Consider the following 20,886-nt stretch of genomic DNA (forward strand, 5'->3'; position numbering starts at 1 on the left):
CTCCCATCTGGAGTAGGAAGGCTCTGGTTTGTACCTCCACCAGTTCCCCAGAGTGGGCTGTCCCTCTCCACAGCTGGGCAGGGAGGAGTGTAGAACCAGCTCCTGTTGTCCACCTTGGAGATGAGTCAGGGGACATCATCCCAAATTTCCAGCCCCACTTCCCAGCACAGGAGAAGGGCTCCCCTCAGCCTCCTCTTCTCCAGGCTCAACACCCCCAGCTCCCTCAGCTTATCCTCAGAGGATTTGCCCTCCAGCCCCTTCCCCAGCCTGGTTGCCCTTCTCTGCACTCACTCCAGGACCCCCATGTCCTTCTGGTGCTGAGGAGCCCAGAACTGGACCCAGCACTCCAGCTGCAGCCTCCCCAGTGCCCAGCCCAGGGGCACAATCCCCTCCCCAGCCCTCCTGGCCACGCTGGCTCTGACACAAGCCAGGCTGCCCTTGGCCTTCCTGGCCCCCCGGGCACACTGCTGGCTCCTGGGCAGGCTGAGCTCACCCCACACCCCCAGGTCCTTCTCCCAGCAGCTCTCCAGCCGCTCTGCCCCAGCCTGGAGCTGCCGGGGGTTGTTGTGTCCCATGGGCAGGACTCTGCCCTTGGCCCTGTTGAACCTCATCCCCTTGGGCTCAGCCCATGGCTCCAGCCTGGCCAGACCCCTCTCTAGACCCTCCCCACCCCCAGGCAGACCCACACATCCTCCCAGCTCAGTGTCACCCCCAAACTGACTGAGGGAACATCAGATCCCCTCACCCAGGTCACTGATGACGCTGTTGAACTGAACTGGACCCAACACCCAGCCCTGGGGACACCACCAGTGCCTGTCCTCACGCTGGGACGGCCACCAGCCACCTTCACCCCCCAGGCCAGGCTGGTGACAACCAGTATCTCCAGCAGAACCAACCCCCAACCTTCTCCTCATGGTTCAGGTGACTCCAGGAGGAGGAGCAGAGCAGCCAGTTACCCCAGAGGAGGGAACATTCAATCCCTTCTCTCTAGACTGTGTCCATCCATCCCCCGTTACCATCTCATCCCACGTCCCACCACCGAGCTCTCCTCCTCCTCCTCCTCCTCCTCCTCCTCCTCCTCCTCCTCCTCCTCCTCCTCCTCCTCCTCCTCCTCCTTCTTCTCCTTCTCCTTCTCCTTCTCCTTCTCCTTCTCCTTCTCCTTCTCCTTCTCCTTCTCCTTCTCCTTCTCCTTCTCCTTCTCCTTCTCCTTCTCCTTCTCCTTCTCCTTCTCCTTCTCCTTCTCCTTCTCCTTCTCCTTCTCCTTCTCCTTCTCCTTCTCCTTCTCCTTCTCCTCCTTCTCCTTCTCCTCTTCCTCCTCCTTCTCCTTCTCCTTCTCCTTCTCCTTCTCCTTCTCCTTCTCCTTCTCCTTCTCCTTCTCCTTCTCCTTCTCCTTCTCCTTCTCCTTCTCCTTCTCCTTCTCCTTCTCCTTCTCCTTCTCCTTCTCCTTCTCCTTCTCCTTCTCCTTCTCCTTCTCCTTCTCCTTCTCCTCCTCCTCCTCCTCCTCCTCGTCCTCCTCCTCTTCCTCCTCCTCCCCCTCCCCCTCCCCCTCCCCCTCCTCCTCTTCCTCCTCTTCTTCCTCTTCTTCCTTCTCCTCTTCTTCCTCCTCCTCCTCCTCCTCCTCCTCCTCCTCTTCTTCCTCCTTCTCCTCCTCTTCTTCCTCCTCCTCCTTCTCCTCTTCTTCCTCCTCCTCCGCCTCTTCTTCCTCCTCCTCCTCTTCTTCCTCCTCCTCCTCATTCTCCTCCTCTTCCTCCTCCTCCTTGACCTTCCCTTCCCTTCCAGCAACAAGACAAGACGTCGTCCAACCTCCACGAAGCCGCCTCCGACTGCGTCTGCTCAGCCCTCTACGCCATCGAGAACGTGGAGACCAACCTGCCCCTGGCCTTGCAGCTCTTCCAGGGGGTCCTCACCCTGGAGAGTGCCTACCACATGGCTGTGGCACGTGAGGACCTCGACAAGTAAGTCCCATCACCCAGAAACACCGTCCTTGTTCACAGGATCACGGGATCACAGGGGCTGGGAGGGACCTCCAGAGCTCATGGGGTCCAACCCCCTGCCAAAGCAGGGTCCCTAGGACAGGTCACACAGGTCGGTGTCCAGATGGGGCTGGAATCTCTCCAGAGAAGGAGACTCCACACCCCCTGGGCAGCCTGTCCCAGGGCTCCCTCACCCTCACTGGGAAGAAGTTCTTCCCCACATTGGGGGGGAACTCCCTGTGCTCCAACTTGAGCCCATCGCCCCTTGTCCTGTCCCCACAGACACTGAGCAGAGGCTGCCCATGGCCCCCTGGGTCCCACCCTTCAGCTCTTGAGAACCAGTGATCAGATCCCCTCTCAGGCTTCTTCTCTCCAGGCTGAACAGCCCCAGCTCCCTCAGCCTTTCCTCCCAGGGGAGATGCTCCAGGCCTTTCAGCATCTCTGTCCCTCCTCTGGACTCTCTCCAGGAGATCCCTGGCCTTTTTGTACAGGGGATTTGGGTGAAATGTTCTGGATAGACAGAAATTGAGTGTGAAAGCCACGTGTGGGAGTGTAGACAGATTGCCTTTTCAGCAAAACCCACTGAGATGCTCCCCAGGGGAGCTGAGATGTCTCCAGAGCTCTGCACAGGGTTGTATCCCAGGGGTGTGGTACAACTGCACCCAAGTGGCACAGGGAGACGTTGAGCCAGGCTGGACTCCTCAGCATCCTGCTGTGCTGACTCAACTCCATCTGTGTTCTAGAGATGTTGATTGTTCTTAGTTTGGGTACCTGAGCAGATCAGATCAGCAAACACTGCACCAGTACACCCTGGAAGTGAAACACCCTGTTCACATCATAGAATCCCAGACTGGGCTGGGTTGGGAGGGACCCCAAGGGTCCCAGAGTTCCAACCCCCTGCCACAGGCAGGGACACCAACCTCCAGGCCTGGAGCTACACAAGGTTGCCCAGGGCCCCAGCCAACCTGTCCTTGGACACCCCCAGGGACGGGGCACCCACCCCCTCTCTGGGCAGCCCCTTCCAGCCCCTCACCACTCTCTCTGCAAAGAACTTCCCCCCAGTCTCTCCTCTCCCCCTTCCCTCCTTCAGGAGGGACCTGAGGTTAGGAGGGACCTGAGTTTAGGAGGAGCCTGAAATTAGGAGGGACCTGAGTTTAGGAGGAGCCCGAGTTTAGGAGGAGCCTGAGTTTAGGAGGGACCTGAGGTTAGGAGGGACCTGAGGTTAGGAGGGACCTGAGGTTAGGAGGGACATGAGGTTATGAGGAGCCTGAGTTTAGGAGGGACCTGAGTTTAGGAGGAGCCTGAGGTTAGGAGGGACATGAGTTTAGGAGGAGCCTGAGTTTAGGAGGGACCTGAGGTTAGGAGGGACCTGAGGTTAGGAAGGACCTGAGTTTAGGAGGAGCCTGAGTTTAGGAGGAGCCTGAGTTTAGGAGGGACCTGAGTTAAGGAGGGACCTGAGTTAAGGAGGGACCTGAGGTTAGGAGGGACCTGAAGGTAGGAGGGACCTGAGGTTAGGAGGAGCCTGAAATTAGGAGGGACCTGAGTTTAGGAGGAGCCCGAGTTTAGGAGGAGCCTGAGTTTAGGAGGGACCTGAGGTTAGGAGGGACCTGAGGTTAGGAGGGACCTGAGGTTAGGAGGGACATGAGGTTATGAGGAGCCTGAGTTTAGGAGGGACCTGAGTTTAGGAGGAGCCTGAGGTTAGGAGGGACATGAGTTTAGGAGGAGCCTGAGTTTAGGAGGGACCTGAGGTTAGGAGGGACCTGAGGTTAGGAAGGACCTGAGTTTAGGAGGAGCCTGAGTTTAGGAGGAGCCTGAGTTTAGGAGGGACCTGAGTTAAGGAGGGACCTGAGTTAAGGAGGGACCTGAGGTTAGGAGGGACCTGAAGGTAGGAGGGACCTGAGGTTAGGAGGAGCCTGAGTTTAGGAGGAGCCTGAGTTTTTGGAGGAGCCTGAGTTTAGGAGGAGCCTGAGTTTTTGGAGGAGCCTGGGTTAAGGAGGGACCTGATGTTCCTGCTGCTTTGGGTCTGTGAATCACAGAATCACAGCCTGCTTTGGTTTGGAAGGGATCTCAAAGATCATTTAGTTCCAACCCCCCCTGCAAGGGACAGGGACACCCTGCACTAGACCAGGTTGCCCCATCCTGCTGTGTGTCTCTGGCTCTCCTGGTCCCTGTTGGAAGAGGATGGGGTTGTCAGCCCCTTGTCCTGGGCTTGTGAGGACTGAGTCTTCATCCAAGCATCGAGTGTGGTGGGTGGGAAGGGACCTTCCAAGCCCATCCAGTCCCACCCTGCTGTGGGCAGGGACATCTTCACTAGAGCAGGGTGCTCAGAGTGACCCCTCCTCCTGAGACACCTCAAAGAGACCCAGAAGAACACGTTCCAGCTGTGAGGGGACTCTGGAGGTGTCTCCATCACCACTCCAGCTCATGATTCTCAACAGACAAGGGGCATTCATGGTTCATGGGGACACCAAGTCCAAGTGTCACTGCCCAGATGAATCAAGGTCCCTCCTGCCTCAGAGATCCCATGGGGTCAGCTCAGCACAGACCCACAGACCGGTGGGGGCTGGAGGGACCTCTGGAGACCACCCAGTGCCACCCCCAGGGCAGGGTACCCTTGAGCTGCACAGGGTCATGGGATTTGGGTGTCTCCAGGGATGGAGGGAGACTCCCCAGCCTCTCTGGGCAGCCTGGCCCAGGGCTCTGCCACCCCCCCAGCACACAAGTTCCTCCTCAGGCTCAGGGGGAACTTCCTCTGCTCCAGTCTGTGCCCACGGCCCCTTGGCCTGTCCCTGGGCCCCCCTGAACACAGCCTGACCCCTCCTCCTGAGCCCACCCCTCAGGGGTTGCTCAGCACTGAGCAGATCCCCCTCAGGCTCCTCTTCCCCGGGCTGAGCAGCCCCGAGTCCCTCAGCCTCTCTGCCCCAGAGATGTCCTGGTGCCCTCAGCACCCCCACAGCCCTTTGCTGCCCCCTCTCCTGTCCTTCCTGCCCCGGGGAGCCCAGCCCCACACCCCCCATCCCAAACGAGGCCTCTCCAGGGCAGAGCAGAGCAGGGGGGCAGGAGAAGCCCCTGCCCTGCTGCCCATGCTCCTCCTGGTACCCCCAGGATGCTGCTGGCTTTGCTGGCCTGAGGACACGGTGCTGGGCAGGGTCAGCCCAGTGTCCCCCCAGCACTGCCAGGGCTTTTCCCAGTGCTGCTTCCCAGCAGGTCCCCCCACACCCAAACTGGGGCTGGGGGTTACTCCTCCCTGGGTGCAGGAGCCTGTGTGTGCCCTGGTTGACCCTCAGCCTCTCTGCCCAGCTCTCCAGTGTCGGACTGGGCGGCTCCACAGCTCCTCCCAGTTTGGCTGGGAGGCTCCATCCCTTCATCCAGGGCTGCTCAGAGCCCCAGCCACCCTGACCCTGGGTGTCTCCAGGGATGGGGCCTCCCCCACCTCTCTGTCCCAGTGACCCACCCCCCTCAGAGGGAAGAGCTTTTCCCCCATCCCCAACCTCAAGCTCCCCTGTCCCAGTTTAACCCATCACCCCCCATCCCAGCACTCCCTGCCCTGGGAACAGTTCTTCCCAGCTTCCTTGGAGCCCCTTCAGGGACTGGAAGGGACTGGAAGGGCCCCCCACATCCTTCTCCTCTCCAGGCTGACACCTCACGGTGGGACCCCCCCACCTCCCCAGAACAGGAACACCAAAGCCCAGGCCGATGGCTTAATGGTTTTTACTGGGTTGTACTGGGCTTTACTGGGCTCTGCTTTAGTTTTACTTCCTTTTTACTTTAGTTCCTCTTTTTATTTTACTTTTTTGTTTCCTTTTTTACCTGATTTTTACTTTATTTTCACTTCTCTAAACTTTCACTTTTACTTTTTGATCTTCATTTTAGAATTTTTGATTTCCTTGAATTTTTGAAACTTTGGTACTTTTTAAAATCTTCACTTTAAAAAATTTATTTTCACCTTCTTTTAAATTTTACTTGTTTTAAATTTTAATTTTAAATTTACTTTATTTTTCCTTTTAAAATTTTACTTTATTTGACTTAAATTTTAGATTTTTTTCCTTTTTTCCCTTTTACTTTTCAAACTTCAATTTTTTACCTTTAAAATTTTATCTTTGGACTTTTTCTTTTCTGTCGAGTTTTTTACTTTTACTATTTTACTTCATTTACTTCTTCAACATTAAAAATGTTTTAACTTTTTACTTTATTTTTTTCATTTTCCCCTTATTTTATTTTACTTTTTGAACTTTTTACTTTCTTTTAATTTTTTACTTCATTTTATTTTAACTTCATTTAACTTTTTGAACTTTTTTTACTGTTTTACTTCATTTTACTGTATTTTACTTTAAAAATTTTATTTTACTTTCACTTTTTTAAACTTTAAATCTTTTAACATTTTTTAACTTTTTAACTTATTTTTTCCTCTCTTAATCTTTCCTTTATTTACCTGGTTTTCCTTTTTCCTTTCTAAAATTATAAACTATTTTTACTCCTTGCTTTTTCTTCTTTCAACTTTTTCACAAATTTGAACCTTTTTCACTGAATTTTTTCCTTTTTTTCCTTATTTTACTTTGTTAGTTTTACTTTTTTAAACCCTTTTACTTTCATTTTTTCTTTCTTATTTTATTTTACTTTTTAAACTTTTGTACTTTGCTTTAATTTTTATTTTATTTTCACTTCATTTTCCTTTTTAAACTTATTTTTAAACTTTTTTACTTTATTTTACTTCTGAAATTTTACTTTATTTACTTTTACTTTTTTAAACTTAAGTTTTTTAAACTTATTTTTCTTTTTTCCTTTTTCTTTTTTCCTTTATTTTCCTTGTTTTACATTTTTACTTTTTTACTTTTTTAACTTTTCAACTTTATTTTACTCTTCACTTTTACTTTTTTCAACTTTTGGACAAATTTGAACCTTTTTCACTTATTTTTTTTCTTTTTCCTTATTTTTTTACTTCTCATTTTTTTTAAAAAATTGAACATTTTTCACTTAATTTTTTCCTTATTTTTTCTTTTACTTTTAAAAAAAAATTTAACCTTTTTCACTTGATTTTATCCTTTCCCCCTTATTTTTTTCCTTTCACTTTTTTAAACTTTTTTCTTTAATTTTTTTACTTTTTACTCTTACTTTTTTTACACTTTTTTTCACTTTCCCTTTTCTCCCTTCATTTTCTTTTCTTCAACTTTACATTTGCCTTTCATTCCCTTCCCATCCCATCCCAAGCTTCATTCACAGATCCCGGGGCACAGAGTGGCTCCTCGTTCCCTTCCTACCACTCCCTTCCCTTCCATTCCCCTACGGAGAGAGGCTGAGGGAGCTGGGCTGGGTCAGCCTGGAGAAGAGAAGCTGTGGGGGGACCTCATTGCAGCCTCCCCGTCCCTGAAGGGACCCCAGGAACAGGAGGGGAATGGGCTTGTTAAAGGGCAGAGACTGGCAGGACAAGGGGCTGGAGTGAAGCTGGAGGAGGGAAGGGGGAGAGGAGATATTGGGGGGAAGTTCTTTGCAGAGAGAGTGGTGAGGGGCTGGAAGGGGCTGCCCAGAGAGGGGGTGGGTGCCCCATCCATCCCTGGGGGTGTTCAAGGCCAGGTTGGCTGGGGCCCTGGGCAACCTTGTGTAGCTCCAGGCCTGGAGGTTGGTGTCCCTGCCTGTGGCAGGGGGTTGGAGCTCTGGGACCCTTGGGGTCCCTCCCAACTCATCCCAGTCTGGGATTCTGGGATTCTCTGATTCCTGGAGCGTTTCCACCACCGTGTTCCTCCATGGTCCTCTCAGGCCGATCTCCAGCGCTGATCCTATCCAGAAGAGCCGTTTTCCTGCCTCAGTTTCCCTTACCTTCCCTGTTTTCCTCCCCAGGGTGCTCAATTACTGCCGTGTGTTCACTGAGCTCTGCGAAACCTTCCTAGATAAGATCGTTTGCACCCCGGGCCAGGGCCTGGGGGACCTGCGGACGCTGGAGCTGCTGCTGATCTGCGCTGGTCACCCCCAGTATGAGGTGAGCGAGGCTGGAAATCCCCTTTCCACCCTCAAATCGGGCTCAGACACAGCAAAAGTGGGACCCCCCCCCTCCCCAGAGCTGCTCTGCCACCTCCTCCTTGGCTGGGCAGCGGGGGGAGATATCCCAGGAGAGGCTGATGGGTGGTGATGGGGGCTTGGGTGGTCCATCAGCAGCAGCATCACGCGCTGAACGGCCTCAGGATGGGGGAAATGTAGTTAATTAATTGCTAATCAAACCAGAGAAGGGGAATGAGGAGTAAAAGCAAACCTTAAAGCAGCCCTCCCCTTCTCCTGAGGCTCAACACACCCCCTATTCCCCTCCATCCCCACCCCTGGGGACCGGGGTCCCTCCCACGGCAGACAGTGTTCCATGGGCTTCTCCAACCTGAGTCCTGCCCCACGGGGCTTCAGCTCCTCACCAGCTGCCCCAGTGTGGGTCCCTTCCATGGGGTGCAGACCCTCAGGCACAGACCTCCCCAGCCTGGTCCCCCACGGGGTCACAAACACTCCCCCCACAACAAACCTGCTCCCGCGTGGGTCTCTCCACGGGCTGCAGCTCCCACCAGGAGTCACAGCTCCAGCCTGGGTCACAGCATCTTCTCTGCCAGGAGCTAATGGAGTGTGTTGGGTTGGAAGGGACCTTCTGGGTCCCATCTCGTCCCACCCTGCAACGAGCGGGGACACCTGGAACCAGAGCAGGTCACTCAGACCCCGTCAAGCCTGAACCTGGAATGTCCCTGGGGAGACATTCCATCACAGTCTAAAATAAAATTATAAAAATCTCAAATCAAAAATTGAATCTGAAATTAAAACCAGATCTAAAATAAAATCTAAGATCTAAAATCAAATCTAAAATCTAAAATAAAATCTAAAATTAGCATTTAAAACCAAATCTAAAATCTAAAATCAACTCCAAAACCAGATCTAAAATAAAATCTAAGATCTAAAATCTAAAATCTAAAATCAAATCTAAAATTAGCATTTAAAACCAAATCTAAAATCTAAACCCAGATCTAAATCTAAGATTGAGAACAAAATCTAAAATCTAAAATCAGATCTAAAATTAGAATTTTAAACCAAATCTACAATCAAATCTAAAACCAAATCTAAGATCGAAAATCATATCTAAAATCTAAACCCAGATCTAAAATAAAATCTAAGATCTAAAATCAAATCTAAAATAAGCATTTAAAACCAAATCTAAAATCTAAAACCAGATCTAAACCCAAATCTAAGTTCTAAAATCAAATCTAAAGTCTAAAACCAGATCTAAAATAAAATCTAAGATCTAAAATCAAATCTAAAATCTAAAATAAAATCTAAATATCTAAACTCAACTCTAAAATAAAATCTCAAATCTAAAATAAATCCAAGATCAAATCTTAAATTAATTAAACAAATATAAAACCAAATCTCAAATCTAAAATCAAATCTAAAACCAAATCTAAAACTACATCTGCAATCGAATCTTACATCTTAAAACCAAATCCAAAACCAAATCTGAAATAAAATCTACAATCTAAAATTAAATAAAAAATCAAATCTAAAATCTGATGTAAAAATCTAAAGTAAAAATCTGAAGTAAAAAAATCTCAAAATCTCAACTCAAGCGTCATATTGAAAATAAACTAAAATCTAAAATAAAATCTGAAATATCAGTATCTAAAGTACAAAATACAAACATCTGGCATCTGAAATTTGAAAATCTAGACTCTAAAAAATGTGGGAAGTCTAGACTAAAAATTTTTTTGTTAAAATCTAGAATCTAAACTGTGAAAATCTAGGCTTTAAAAGTTGCCATTTGGACTCTAGAATGTTTCAAAAATATTTTAAAGGCTAGAATCTAAGATATAGAGATCTAAATTATTACAATCTAAAATCTAAAATAAACTTTGGCTCTAAAATCTAAAATTTTGACCTGTAAAAATCTCGAATCGACAATAAAATCTGACATTTCAAAATCTGGAATCAAAAAAGAAAATCTAAACTCTAAAAAAATCTAAAATGGAACCTAATCTGAAATAAAAAATTCTAATAAAAATATAATATCAAATAAAATATAAACCCTAACAATCTAAAACTTCAAATAAGGAAACATGAAATCTAAAAATTAAAATTTAAAAAAATGAAAATTGAAACCCTAAAAATCTAAAATTTCAAATAAGAAAATTTAAAACCTAAACTTCTACAATTTAAAATAGAAACTCTGAAATCTAAAAATTAAAATTTAAAATAAAATGCAAAACCTAAAAATCTAAAATTTCAAATAAGAAAATGAAAACCCTAAAAATCTCAAATTTCAAAAACCTGAGATCTAAAAATTAAAATTTAAAATAAAATATAAAGCCTAAAACTCTAAAATTTTAAATAAGAAAACTTGAGATCTAAAAACTAAAATTTCAAAGAAGAAAATCTAAACCCTACATATCTAAAATTTTAAAAACCTGAGATCTAAAAGTCTAAAATTTACGAGAAGAAAATCTAAACCCTAAAGCACTAAAATTTAAAATAAGGAAACCTGAGACCCAAAACTTCAAATTTGAAATTAAAAAAATCTAAATCCTAAAACTCTAAAATTTCAAATAAGAAAACCTGAAACCTAAACCTCTACAATAGAAAATAGAAACCCTGAAATCCAAAAATTAAAATTTAAAGTAACAAATGTAAACCCTAAAAATCTAAAATTTCAAATAAGGAAAATGAAACGTCTAAAAATCTCAAATTTCAAAAACCTGAAATCTAAAAGTTAAAATTTAAAATATGAAAATCTAAACCCTACAAATCAGAAATTGAATATTAAAAACCTGAAATTTAAAAATCTATAATTTACAAAAAGAATACCTAAACTCTAAACCACTAAAATTTAAAATAACCTGAGACCTAAAACTTAAAATTTAAAATTAAAAAATTTAAATCCTAAAACTCTAAAATTTCAAACACAAAAACCTGAAATCTAAAAATTAAAATTTAAAATAAAAAATACAAAACCTATAAATCTAAAATTTCCAATATGAAAAATCCTAAAATGCTAAAATTTTAAATAAGAAAACCTGAAATCTAAAAATTAAAATTAAAATTTCAAATAAGAAAATCTAAACCCTACAAATCTAAAATTTAAAATTGAACAACCTGAAATCTAAAAGTCTAAAATTTACAAGAAGAAAATCTAAACCCTAAAGCACTAAAATTTAAAATAGGAAAACCTGAGACACAAAACTTCCAATTTGAAATTTAAAAATCTAAACCCTAAAACTCTAAAATTTCAAATAAGAAAACCTGAAGCCTAAACCTCTACAATAGAAAATAGAAACCCTGAAATACAAAAATTAAAATTGAAAGTAAAAAATGTAAAACCTAAAAATCTAAAATTTCAAATAAGGAAAAAGAAAACCCTAAAAATTTCAAATTTAAAAACCCTGAAATCTAAAAATTAAAATTTGCAATAAGAAAATCTAAACCCTAAAAATAAAAAATTTAAAAGAAGAAAACTTGAGACCTAAAACTTAAAATTTAAAATTAAATAATTAAATCCTAAAACTCTAAAATTTCAAATAAGAAAACCTGAAATCTAAAATTAAAATTTAAAATTAAGAATGCAAAACCTGCAAAATCTAACATTTCAAATAAGGAAATCTAAATCCTAAAACTCTAAAATTTTTAATAAGAAAACCCGAAGTCTAAAAATTAAAATTTCAAATAACAAAATCTAAACCCTACAAATCAAAAATTTTAAATTAAAAAACCTGAAATCTAACAGACTGAAATTTACTAGAAGAAAATCTCAACCCTAAACCACTAAAATTTCAGATAAGAAAACCTGAGACCCAAAACTTCAAATTTGAAATTAAAAAAATCTAAACCCTAAAACTCTAAAATTTCCAATAAGAAACCCTGAAATCTAAAAATTAAAATTCAAAGTAAAAAATGTAAATCCTAAAAATCTAAAATTTCAAATAAGGAAAATGTAACCCCTGTAAATTTCAAATGTAAAAAACCTGAAATGTAAAAATTGAAATTTCAAATAAGAAGATCTAAACCCTACAAATCAAAAATTTAAAATTGAACAACCTGAAATTTAAAAGTCTAAAATTTACAAGAAGAAAATCTAAATTCTAAAGCACTAAAGTTTAAAATAAGAAAACCTGAGACCCGAAACTTCAAATTTGAAATTAAAAAATCGAAACCGTAAAACTCTAAAATTTCAAATAAGAAAACCTGAAACCTAAACCTCTACAATAGAAAATAGAAACCCTGAAATCCAAAAATTAAAATTCAAAATAAAAATAAATATAAAACCTAAAATTGTAAAATTTCAAATAAGGAAAATGAGAAACCTAAAAATCTCAAATTTACAAAACCTGAGATCTAAAAATTAAAATTTGCAATAAGAAAATCTAAACCCTAAAAATAAAAAATTTAAAAGAAGAAAACTTGAGACCTAAAACTTAGAATTTAAAATTAAATAATTAAATCCTAAAACTCTAAAATTTCAACTAAGAAAACCTGAAATCTAAAAATTAAAATTTAAAATTAAGAATGCAAAACCTGCAAAATCTAACATTTCAAATAAGAAAATCTAAATTCTAAAATTCTAAAATTTTAATAAGAAAACCTGAAATCTAAAAATTAAAATTAAGCAGCAAAACCTGCAAAATATAACATTTCAAATAGGAAAATCTAAATTCTAAAACTCTAAAATTTTTAATAAGAAAACCTGAAATCTAAAAATTAAAATTTAAAATAACAAAATCTAAACCCTACAAATAAAAAATTTAAAATTAAAAACGTGAAATTTAAAAATCTAAAATTTACAGTAAGAAACCCTGAGATCTAAAAACTAAAATTTCAAATAAAAAATACAAAACCGAGAAATCTAAAATTTCAAATAAGAAAATTTAAATTCTAAAACACTAAAATTTCCAATCAGAAACCCTGAAATTTAAAATCTAAAAATTTCCAATAAGAAACCCTGAAATTTGAAACTGTAAATTTCCAAAGAAGCCGCGGCGAAGCCTCAGGCTGTGACGTTCCCCGTACCCCCTGACACGCCGGTTCTCGTCCCGCGGGCGCAGGTGGTGGAGATCTCCTTCAACTTCTGGTACCGGCTGGGCGAACACCTGTACAAGACGGAGGACGCGGTGATCCACAGCATCTTCAAGGCCTACATCCAGCGCCTGCTGCACGCGCTGGCGCGCCACTGCCAGCTCGACCCCGACCACGTACGGCCCCGCGCCCACAGCCCCATCCGAGCGCGGGGGGATCGTTGGCTTAAAGCGCTTCCCTCTGTGATGCCTGTTCCCTCCCGCCGCCTGTTCCCTCCCGCCGCCTGTTCCCTCCCGCCGCCTGTTCCCTTCTGACGCCTGTTCCCTCCCGACGCCTGTTCCCTCCACCGCCTGTTCCCTCCCGCCGCCTGTTCCCTCCCGCCGCCTGTTCCCTCCCTCCGCCTGTTCCCTCCCTCCGCCTGTTCCCTCCCTCTGCCTGTTCCCTCCCGCCGCCTGTTCCCTCCCGCCGCCTGTTCCCTCCTGCTGCCTGTTCCCTCCTGCTGCCTGTTCCCTTAAGCTGCCTGTTCCCTCCCGCCGCCTGTTCCCTCCCGCCGCCTGTTCCCTTCTGCCGCCTGTTCCCTCCCGCCGCCTGTTCCCTCCCGCCACCTGTTCCCTCCCGCCGCCTGTTCCCTCCTGCTGCCTGTTCCCTCCCGCCGCCTGTTCCCTCCTGCTGCCTGTTCCCTCCCGCCGCCTGTTCCCTCCCGCCGCCTGTTCCCTCCCTCCGCCTGTTCCCTCCCGCCGCCTGTTCCCTCCTGCTGCCTGTTCCCTCCCGCCGCCTGTTCCCTCCTGCTGCCTGTTCCCTCCCGCCGCCTGTTCCCTCCCACCGCCTGTTCCCTCCTGCTGCCTGTTCCCTTAAGCTGCCTGTTCCCTCCCGCCGCCTGTTCCCTTCTGCCGCCTGTTCCCTCCCGCCGCCTGTTCCCTCCCGCCGCCTGTTCCCTCCTGCTGCCTGTTCCCTCCTGCCGCCTGTTCCCTTAAGCTGCCTGTTCCCTCCTGCTGCCTGTTCCCTTAAGCTGCCTGTTCCCTCCCGCCGCCTGTTCCCTCCCGCCGCCTGTTCCCCCCTGCTGCCTGTTCCCTCCCGCCACCTGTTCCCTCCCACCGCCTGTTCCCTCCCGCCACCTGTTCCCTCCCGCCGCCTGTTTTCCCTTCCTTGGGGAGGGGGGTGGGTTATTGGGCATAACACTGGGGGTGTCCTTGGGGGGATCCGCTCCCCTTGAACCAGGATTGGTGGGATGTGGATCCCCTCAGTCTGGGGGTGTCCAGGGAGATCCGCTCCTGTTGAACCAGGATGGGTGGGATGTGGGTCCCCTCAATCTGGGGGTGTCCATGGGGATCTGCTTCTCTTGAACCAGGATGGGTGGGATGTGGGGGACACATAATCTAGAGGTGTCCATGGGGATCCTTGAACCAGGATGGGTGGGATGTGGGTCCCCTCAATCTGGGTGTGTCCAGGGATCTGCTCCTGTTGAACCAGGATGGGTGGGATGTGGGTCCCCTCAATCTGGGGGTGTCCAGGAGGATCTGCTCCCTTTGATCCGGGATGGGTGGGATGTGGGTGCTCTCAATCTGGGGGTGTCCTTGTGGGGATCCTCTCCCCCTTGAACCAGGATGGGTGGGATGTGGGGGACACACAATCTAGATCCATGGGGATCTTTGAACCAGGACGGGTGGGATGTGGGTCCCCTCAATCCAGGAGTGTCCAGGGGGATCCTCTCCCCTTGAACCAGGATGGGTGGGATGTGGGGGACACACAATCTAGATCCATGGGGATCTTTGAACCAGGACGGGTGGGATGTGGATCCCCTCAATCCAGGAGTGTCCAAGGGGATCCTCTCCCCTTGAACCAGGATGGGTGGGATGTAGGGGACACACAATCTAGAGGTGTCCATGGGGATCCTTGAACCAGGATGGGTGGGATGTGGGTCCCCTCAATCCGGGTGTGTCCAGGGAGATCTGCTCCTGTTGAACCAGGATTGGTGGGATGTGGATCGCCTCAATATGGGGGTGATCCTTGAACCAGGATTGATCCCCTCAATTCAGGGGTGTCCAGGGGCATCTGCTCCCCTTGAACCAGAATGGATGGGGTGTGGGTGCCCTGAATCCGGAGGATTCACTCCCTTTGAATCAGGATTGGTGGGATGTGGGTCCCCTGGGGACTGGACTGGGGGTGTCCAGGGATTTCCGCTCCCCTTGATCTGGGATGAGTGGGATGTGGGTCCCCTCAATCTGGGGGTGCCCATGGGGATCCTTGAACCAGGATGGGTGGGATGTGGGTCCCCTCAGTCTGGGGGTGTCCTTGGGGGGATCCACCCCCCTTGAACCAGGATGGGTGTGATTTGGGTCCCCTCAATCTGGGGGTGCCCATGGGGATCCTTGAACCAGGATGGGTGGGATGTGGGTCCCCTCAATCTGGGGGTGTCCTTGGGGGGATCCACCCCCCTTGAACCAGGATGGGTGGGATGTGGGTCCCCTCAGTCTGGGGGTGTCCATGGGGATCCGCTCCCCTTGATCCGGGATGGGTGGGATGTGGGGGACACACAATCTAGGGGTGCCCATGGGGATCCTTGAACCAGGATGGGTGGGATGTGGGTCCCCTCAGTCCGGGGGTGTCCAGGGAGATCCGCTCCTGTTGAACCAGGATGGGTGGGATGTGGGTCCCCTCAGTCCAGGGGTGTCCAGGGAGATCCGCTCCCCTTCTCTCTCACCCATGTCTCCCCCCTGCCCCTCCATCTTCCCCTCCCAGGAGGGCGTCCCGGAGGAGACAGACGATTTCGGGGAGTTCCGGATGCGCGTCTCGGATCTGGTGAAGGATCTGATCTTCCTGGTGGGATCAGTGGAGTGTTTTGCTCAGGTGGGTCTGGGGACATCCCACATCCTCCCCGCCCCCTGGTCCCAGCCAGAAGCCATCAGCAGCTCCGCCTCTCCTCCCTCGCAGCTCTACGCCACGCTGAAGGACGGGAACCCGCCCTGGGAGGTGACGGAAGCCGTGCTCTTCATCATGGCCTCCATCGCCAAGAGCGTCGACCAGTGAGTCCTCAGCCCCTCCCGCCATGCTCCCTCCCCCCGCGGCTCCAGCATCCCCGTGGGATCCATGAAACCCGGTGCTGATCCCTCCTGGGAGCTGATCCGGCTCCAGCATCCCCATGGGGTCCACCAAAACGGGTGCTGATCCCTCCTGGGAGCTGATCCGGCTCCAGCATCCCCATGGGATCCATCAAAACGGGTGCTGATCCCTCCTGGGAGCTGATCCGGCTCCAGCATCCCCATGGGATCCACCAAAACGGGTGCTGATCCCTCCTGGGAGCTGATCTGGCTCCAGCATCCCCATGGGATCCATCAAACAGGGTGCTGATCCTTCTCCAGGAGCTGATCCGGCTCCAGCGTCCCCATGGGATCCACCAAAACGGGTGCTGATCCCTCCTGGGAGCTGATCCGGCTCCAGCGTCCCCATGGGATCCATCAAAACGGGTGCTGATCCCTCCTGGGAGCTGATCCGGCTCCAGCGTCCCCATGGGATCCATCAAAACGGGTGCTGATCCCTCCTGGGAGCTGATCCGGCTCCAGCATCCCCGTGGGATCCACCAAAACGGGTGCTGATCCCTCCTGGGAGCTGATCCGGCTCCAGCATCCCTATGGGGTCCACCAAAACGGGTGCTGATCCCTCCTGGGAGCTGATCTGGCTCCGGCATCCCCATGGGATCCATCAAAAAGGGTGCTGATCCTTCTCTGGGAGCTGATCCGGCTCCAGCGTCCCCATGGGATCCATGAAACTGGGTGTAGATCCTTCTCCGGGAGCAGATCCGGCTCCAGCATCCCCATGGGATCCATGAAACCTGGTGCTAATCCTTCTCCGGGAGCTGATCCGGCTCCGGCATCCCCATGGGATCCATCAAACAGGGTGCTGATCCTTCTCCAGGAGCTGATCCGGCTCCAGCGTCCCCATGGGATCCATCAAAAAGGGTGCTGATCCTTCTCCAGGAGCTGATCCGGCTCCAGCGTCCCCATGGGATCCATGAAACTGGGTGTAGATCCTTCTCCGGGAGCAGATCCGGCTCCAGCGTCCCCATGGGATCCATCAAAACGGGTGCTGATCCTTCTCCAGGAGCTGATCCGGCTCCAGTGTCCCCATGGGATCCATCAAAACGGATGCTGATCCTTCTCCAAGAGCTGATTTGGCTCCGGCATCCCCATGAGATCCATCAAAAAGGGTGCTGATCCCTCCTGGGAGCTGATCCAGCTCCAGCATCCTCATAGGATCCATGAAACCCGGTGCTAATCCTTCTCTGGGAGCTGATCCGGCTCTGGCATCCCCATGGGATCCATGAAACTGGGTGCTGATACTTCTCCAGGAGCTGATCCAGCTCCAGCATCCCCATGGGATCCATCAAAATGGGTGCTGATCCCTTCTCCGGGAGCTGATCTTGCTCCAGCATCCCATGGGATCCATCAAAAAGGGTGCTGATCCTTCTCCAGGAGCTGATCTGGCTCTGACATCCCCGTGGGATCCATGAAACCCAGTGCTAATCCTTCTCCAGGAGCTGATCCAGCTCTGACATCCCCATGGGATCCATCAGAATGGGTGCAGATCCCTCCTGGGAGCTGATCCGGCTCCAGCGTCCCCATGGGATCCATGGAACCCGGTGCTGATCCCTCCAGGAGCTGATCCAGCTCCAGCATCCCCATGGGATCCATGAAACCCAGTGCTGATCCCTCCTGGAGCTGATCCAGCTCCAGCATCCCCGTGGGATCCCTGGAACCCGGCGCTGATCCCTCATGGGAGCTGATCCAGCTCCAGCATCCCCATGGGATCCCTCAGAACGGGTGCTGATCCCTCCTGGGAGCTGATCCGGCTCCAGCATCCCCATGGGATCCACCAAAACGGGTGCTGATCCCTCATAGGAGCTGATCCTTCTCCGGCATCCCCATGGGATCCATGAAACTGGGTGTTGATCCTTCTCTGGGAGTTGATCTTGCTCCAGCATCCCCATGGGATCCATCAAAATGGGTGCTGATCCCTCCTGGGAGCTGATCTGGCTCCGGCATCCCCATGGGATCCATGAAACCCAGTGCTGATCCCTCCAGGAGCTGATCCGGCTCCGGCATCCCCATGGGATCCATGAAACCCAGTGCTGATCCCTCCAGGAGCTGATCCGGCTCCGGCATCCCCATGGGATCCCTGGAACCCGTTGCTGATCCCTCCTGGAGCTGGTCCCTTGCCCTTTTCCGTAGGGAGAACAACCCGACGCTGGTGGAGGTGCTGGAGGGGGTGGTCCGTCTCCCGGAGAGCGTGCACACCGCCGTGCGCTACACCAGCATCGAGCTGGTGGGGGAGATGAGCGAGGTGGTGGACAGGAACCCCCAGTTCCTGGGTGAGTCACAGCCCCCCCGCGGCCCCCTCGCCCCCCAGCGTGCCCTCTCACCCCTCCCCGCCCCCCCTCACCATCCCCCCTCACCCCCAGTCCCTCCCCACCCCCAATGTGCCCTCTCACCCCTCCCCGTCCCCCCTCACCATCCCCCCAACCCCCAGTCCCCCCTCACCCCCCAATGTGCCCTCTCACCCCTCCCCATCCCCCCTCACCAGCCCCCCTCACCCCAGGACATCCCCCCTCACCCCCAGTCCCTCCCCACCCCCCAATGTGCCCTCTCACCCCTCCCTATCCCCCCTCACCATCCCCCCTCACCCCCAGTCCCTCCTCACCCCCGAACATGCCCTCTCACCCCTCACCATCCTTCCTCACCATCCCCCCGACCCCCAGTCCCTCCTCACCCCACAATGTGCCCTCTCACCCCTCCCTGCCCCCCCCTCACCATCCCCCCTCACCCCCAGTCCCTCACCACCCCCCAATGTGCCCTCTCACCCCTCCCTATCCCCCCTCACCATCCCCCCTCACCCCCAGTCCCTCCCCACCCCACAATGTGCCCTCTCACCCCTCCCTGCTCCCCTCACCATCCCCCCTCACCCCCAGTCCCTCGCCACCCCCCAATGTGCCCTCTCACCCCTTCCTGCTCCCCCTCACCATCCCCCCTCACCCCCAGTCCCTCCCCACCCCCCAATGTGCCCTCTCAACCCTCACCATCCCCCTCACCATCCCCCCGACCCCCAGTCCCTCCTCACCCCACAATGTGCCCTCTCACCCCTCCCTGCCCCCCCTCACCATCCCCCCTCACCCCCAGTCCCTCCCCACCCCCAATGTGCCCTCTCACCCCTTCCTGCTCCCCCTCACCATCCCCCCTCACCCCTCACCATCCCCCCTCACCCCCAGTCCCTCGTCACCCCACAATGTGCCCTCTCACCTGTCCCCGCCCCCCCTCACCATCCCCCCTCACCCCCAGTCCCTCCCCACCCCCCAATGTGCCCTCTCACCCCTCACCATCCCCCTCACCATCCCCCCTCACCCCCAGTCCCCCCTCACCCCTCAATGTGCCCTCTCACCCCTCCCCGCCCCCCCTCACCATCCCCCCTCACCCCCAGTCCCTCCCCACCCCCCAATGTGCCCTCTCACCCCTCCCCGTCCCCCCCACCATCCCCCCTCACCCCTAGTCCTTCCTCACCCCCTAATGTGCCCTCTCACCCCTCCCTGCCCCCTTCACCATCCCCCCTCACCATCCCTCCTCACCCCCCAACGTGCTCCCTTACCCCCCAACATGCACCCTCACCCCCCAAAGTCCCCCCTCACGCGTCACCATTGCCCCCCTCACCCCCTGATGTCCCCTGATGCCCCCCTGACCCCTGATGTCCTGCTCTCCCCCTGATGCCCCCTGACGCCCCCCTGACCCCCTGCTCCCCCCCTGACCCCCCATTGCCCCCAGACCCCGTGCTGGGTTACCTGATGAAGGGGCTGTGTGACCCCCTGATGCCCCCCTGACCCCCTGATGCCCCCCTGACCCCCTGATGCCCCCTGACCCCCTGATGCCCCCCTGACCCCCTGCTCCCCCCCTGACCCCCCCTTGCCCCCAGACCCTGTGCTGGGTTACCTGATGAAGGGGCTGTGTGACCCCCTGTTGCCTCCCTGACCCCTGATGCCCCCCTGACCCCCTGATGTCCCCTGACCCCCTGATGCCCCCCTGCCCCCCTGATGCCCCCCTGACCCCCCCTTGCCCCCAGACCCCGTGCTGGGCTACCTGATGAAGGGGCTGTGTGACCCCCTGATGTCCCCTGACCCCCAATGTCCCCCTGACCCCCAATGTCCCCCTGACCCCCTGATGTCCCCTGACCTCCTCATGCCCCCCTGACCCCCGATGTACCCTGACGCCCTGCTCCCCCCCTGACCCCCTGCTCCCCCCCTGACCCCCCTTGCCCCCAGACCCCGTGCTGGGCTACCTGATGAAGGGGCTGTGTGACCCCCTGATGCCCCCCTGACCCCCCATTCCCCCCCTGACCCCCCCATTGCCCCCAGACCCCGTGCTGGGCTACCTGATGAAGGGGCTGTGTGACCCCCTGATGTCCCCTGATCCCCTGATGTCCCCTGACCCCATGATGTCCCCTGATCCCCTGATGCCCCCTGACCTCCTGACGCCCCCCTGACCCCCGATGTCCCCTGACCCCCCATTCCCCCCCTGACCCCCTGCTCCCCCCCTGACCCCCCTTGCCCCCAGACCCCGTGCTGGGCTACCTGATGAAGGGGCTGTGTGACCCCCTGATGCCCCCCTGACCCCCCATTCCCCCCCTGACCCCCCCATTGCCCCCAGACCCCGTGCTGGGCTACCTGATGAAGGGGCTGTGTGACCCCTTGATGTCCCCTGACCCCCTGCTCCCCCCTGACCCCCCCTTTGCCCCCAGACCCCGTGCTGGGCTACCTGATGAAGGGGCTGTGTGACCCCCTGATGTCCCCTGACCCCCTGATGCCCCCCTGACCCCCTGCTCCCCCCCTGACCCCCCATTCCCCCGCTCACCCCCT

General features: G+C 51.1%; 1 protein-coding gene across 1 annotated transcript in view; it reads left to right on the forward strand.

Annotated features, from left to right (window-relative positions):
- The window catches only part of TNPO3 (transportin 3), a gene marked incomplete at its 3' end in the record, with an annotated part of 34,642 nt that extends 14,129 nt beyond the window's left edge, over positions 1–20,513 (forward strand). Inside the window, exons 6-13 of the mRNA XM_084280672.1 lie at positions 1,780–1,955; positions 7,809–7,947; positions 13,022–13,168; positions 15,732–15,839; positions 15,924–16,015; positions 18,218–18,357; positions 20,094–20,156; positions 20,386–20,513. Coding sequence (XP_084136798.1) covers positions 1,780–1,955; positions 7,809–7,947; positions 13,022–13,168; positions 15,732–15,839; positions 15,924–16,015; positions 18,218–18,357; positions 20,094–20,156; positions 20,386–20,513 — 993 coding nt within the window. The remainder of the gene's footprint in view (positions 1–1,779; positions 1,956–7,808; positions 7,948–13,021; positions 13,169–15,731; positions 15,840–15,923; positions 16,016–18,217; positions 18,358–20,093; positions 20,157–20,385) is intronic.
- Between the last annotated feature and the right edge of the window lie 373 nt (positions 20,514–20,886).

Source organism: Gallinula chloropus (assembly GCF_964237585.1).
Source record: "Gallinula chloropus genome assembly, contig: HAP1_SCAFFOLD_506, whole genome shotgun sequence".
Taxonomy (NCBI): domain Eukaryota; kingdom Metazoa; phylum Chordata; class Aves; order Gruiformes; family Rallidae; genus Gallinula; species Gallinula chloropus.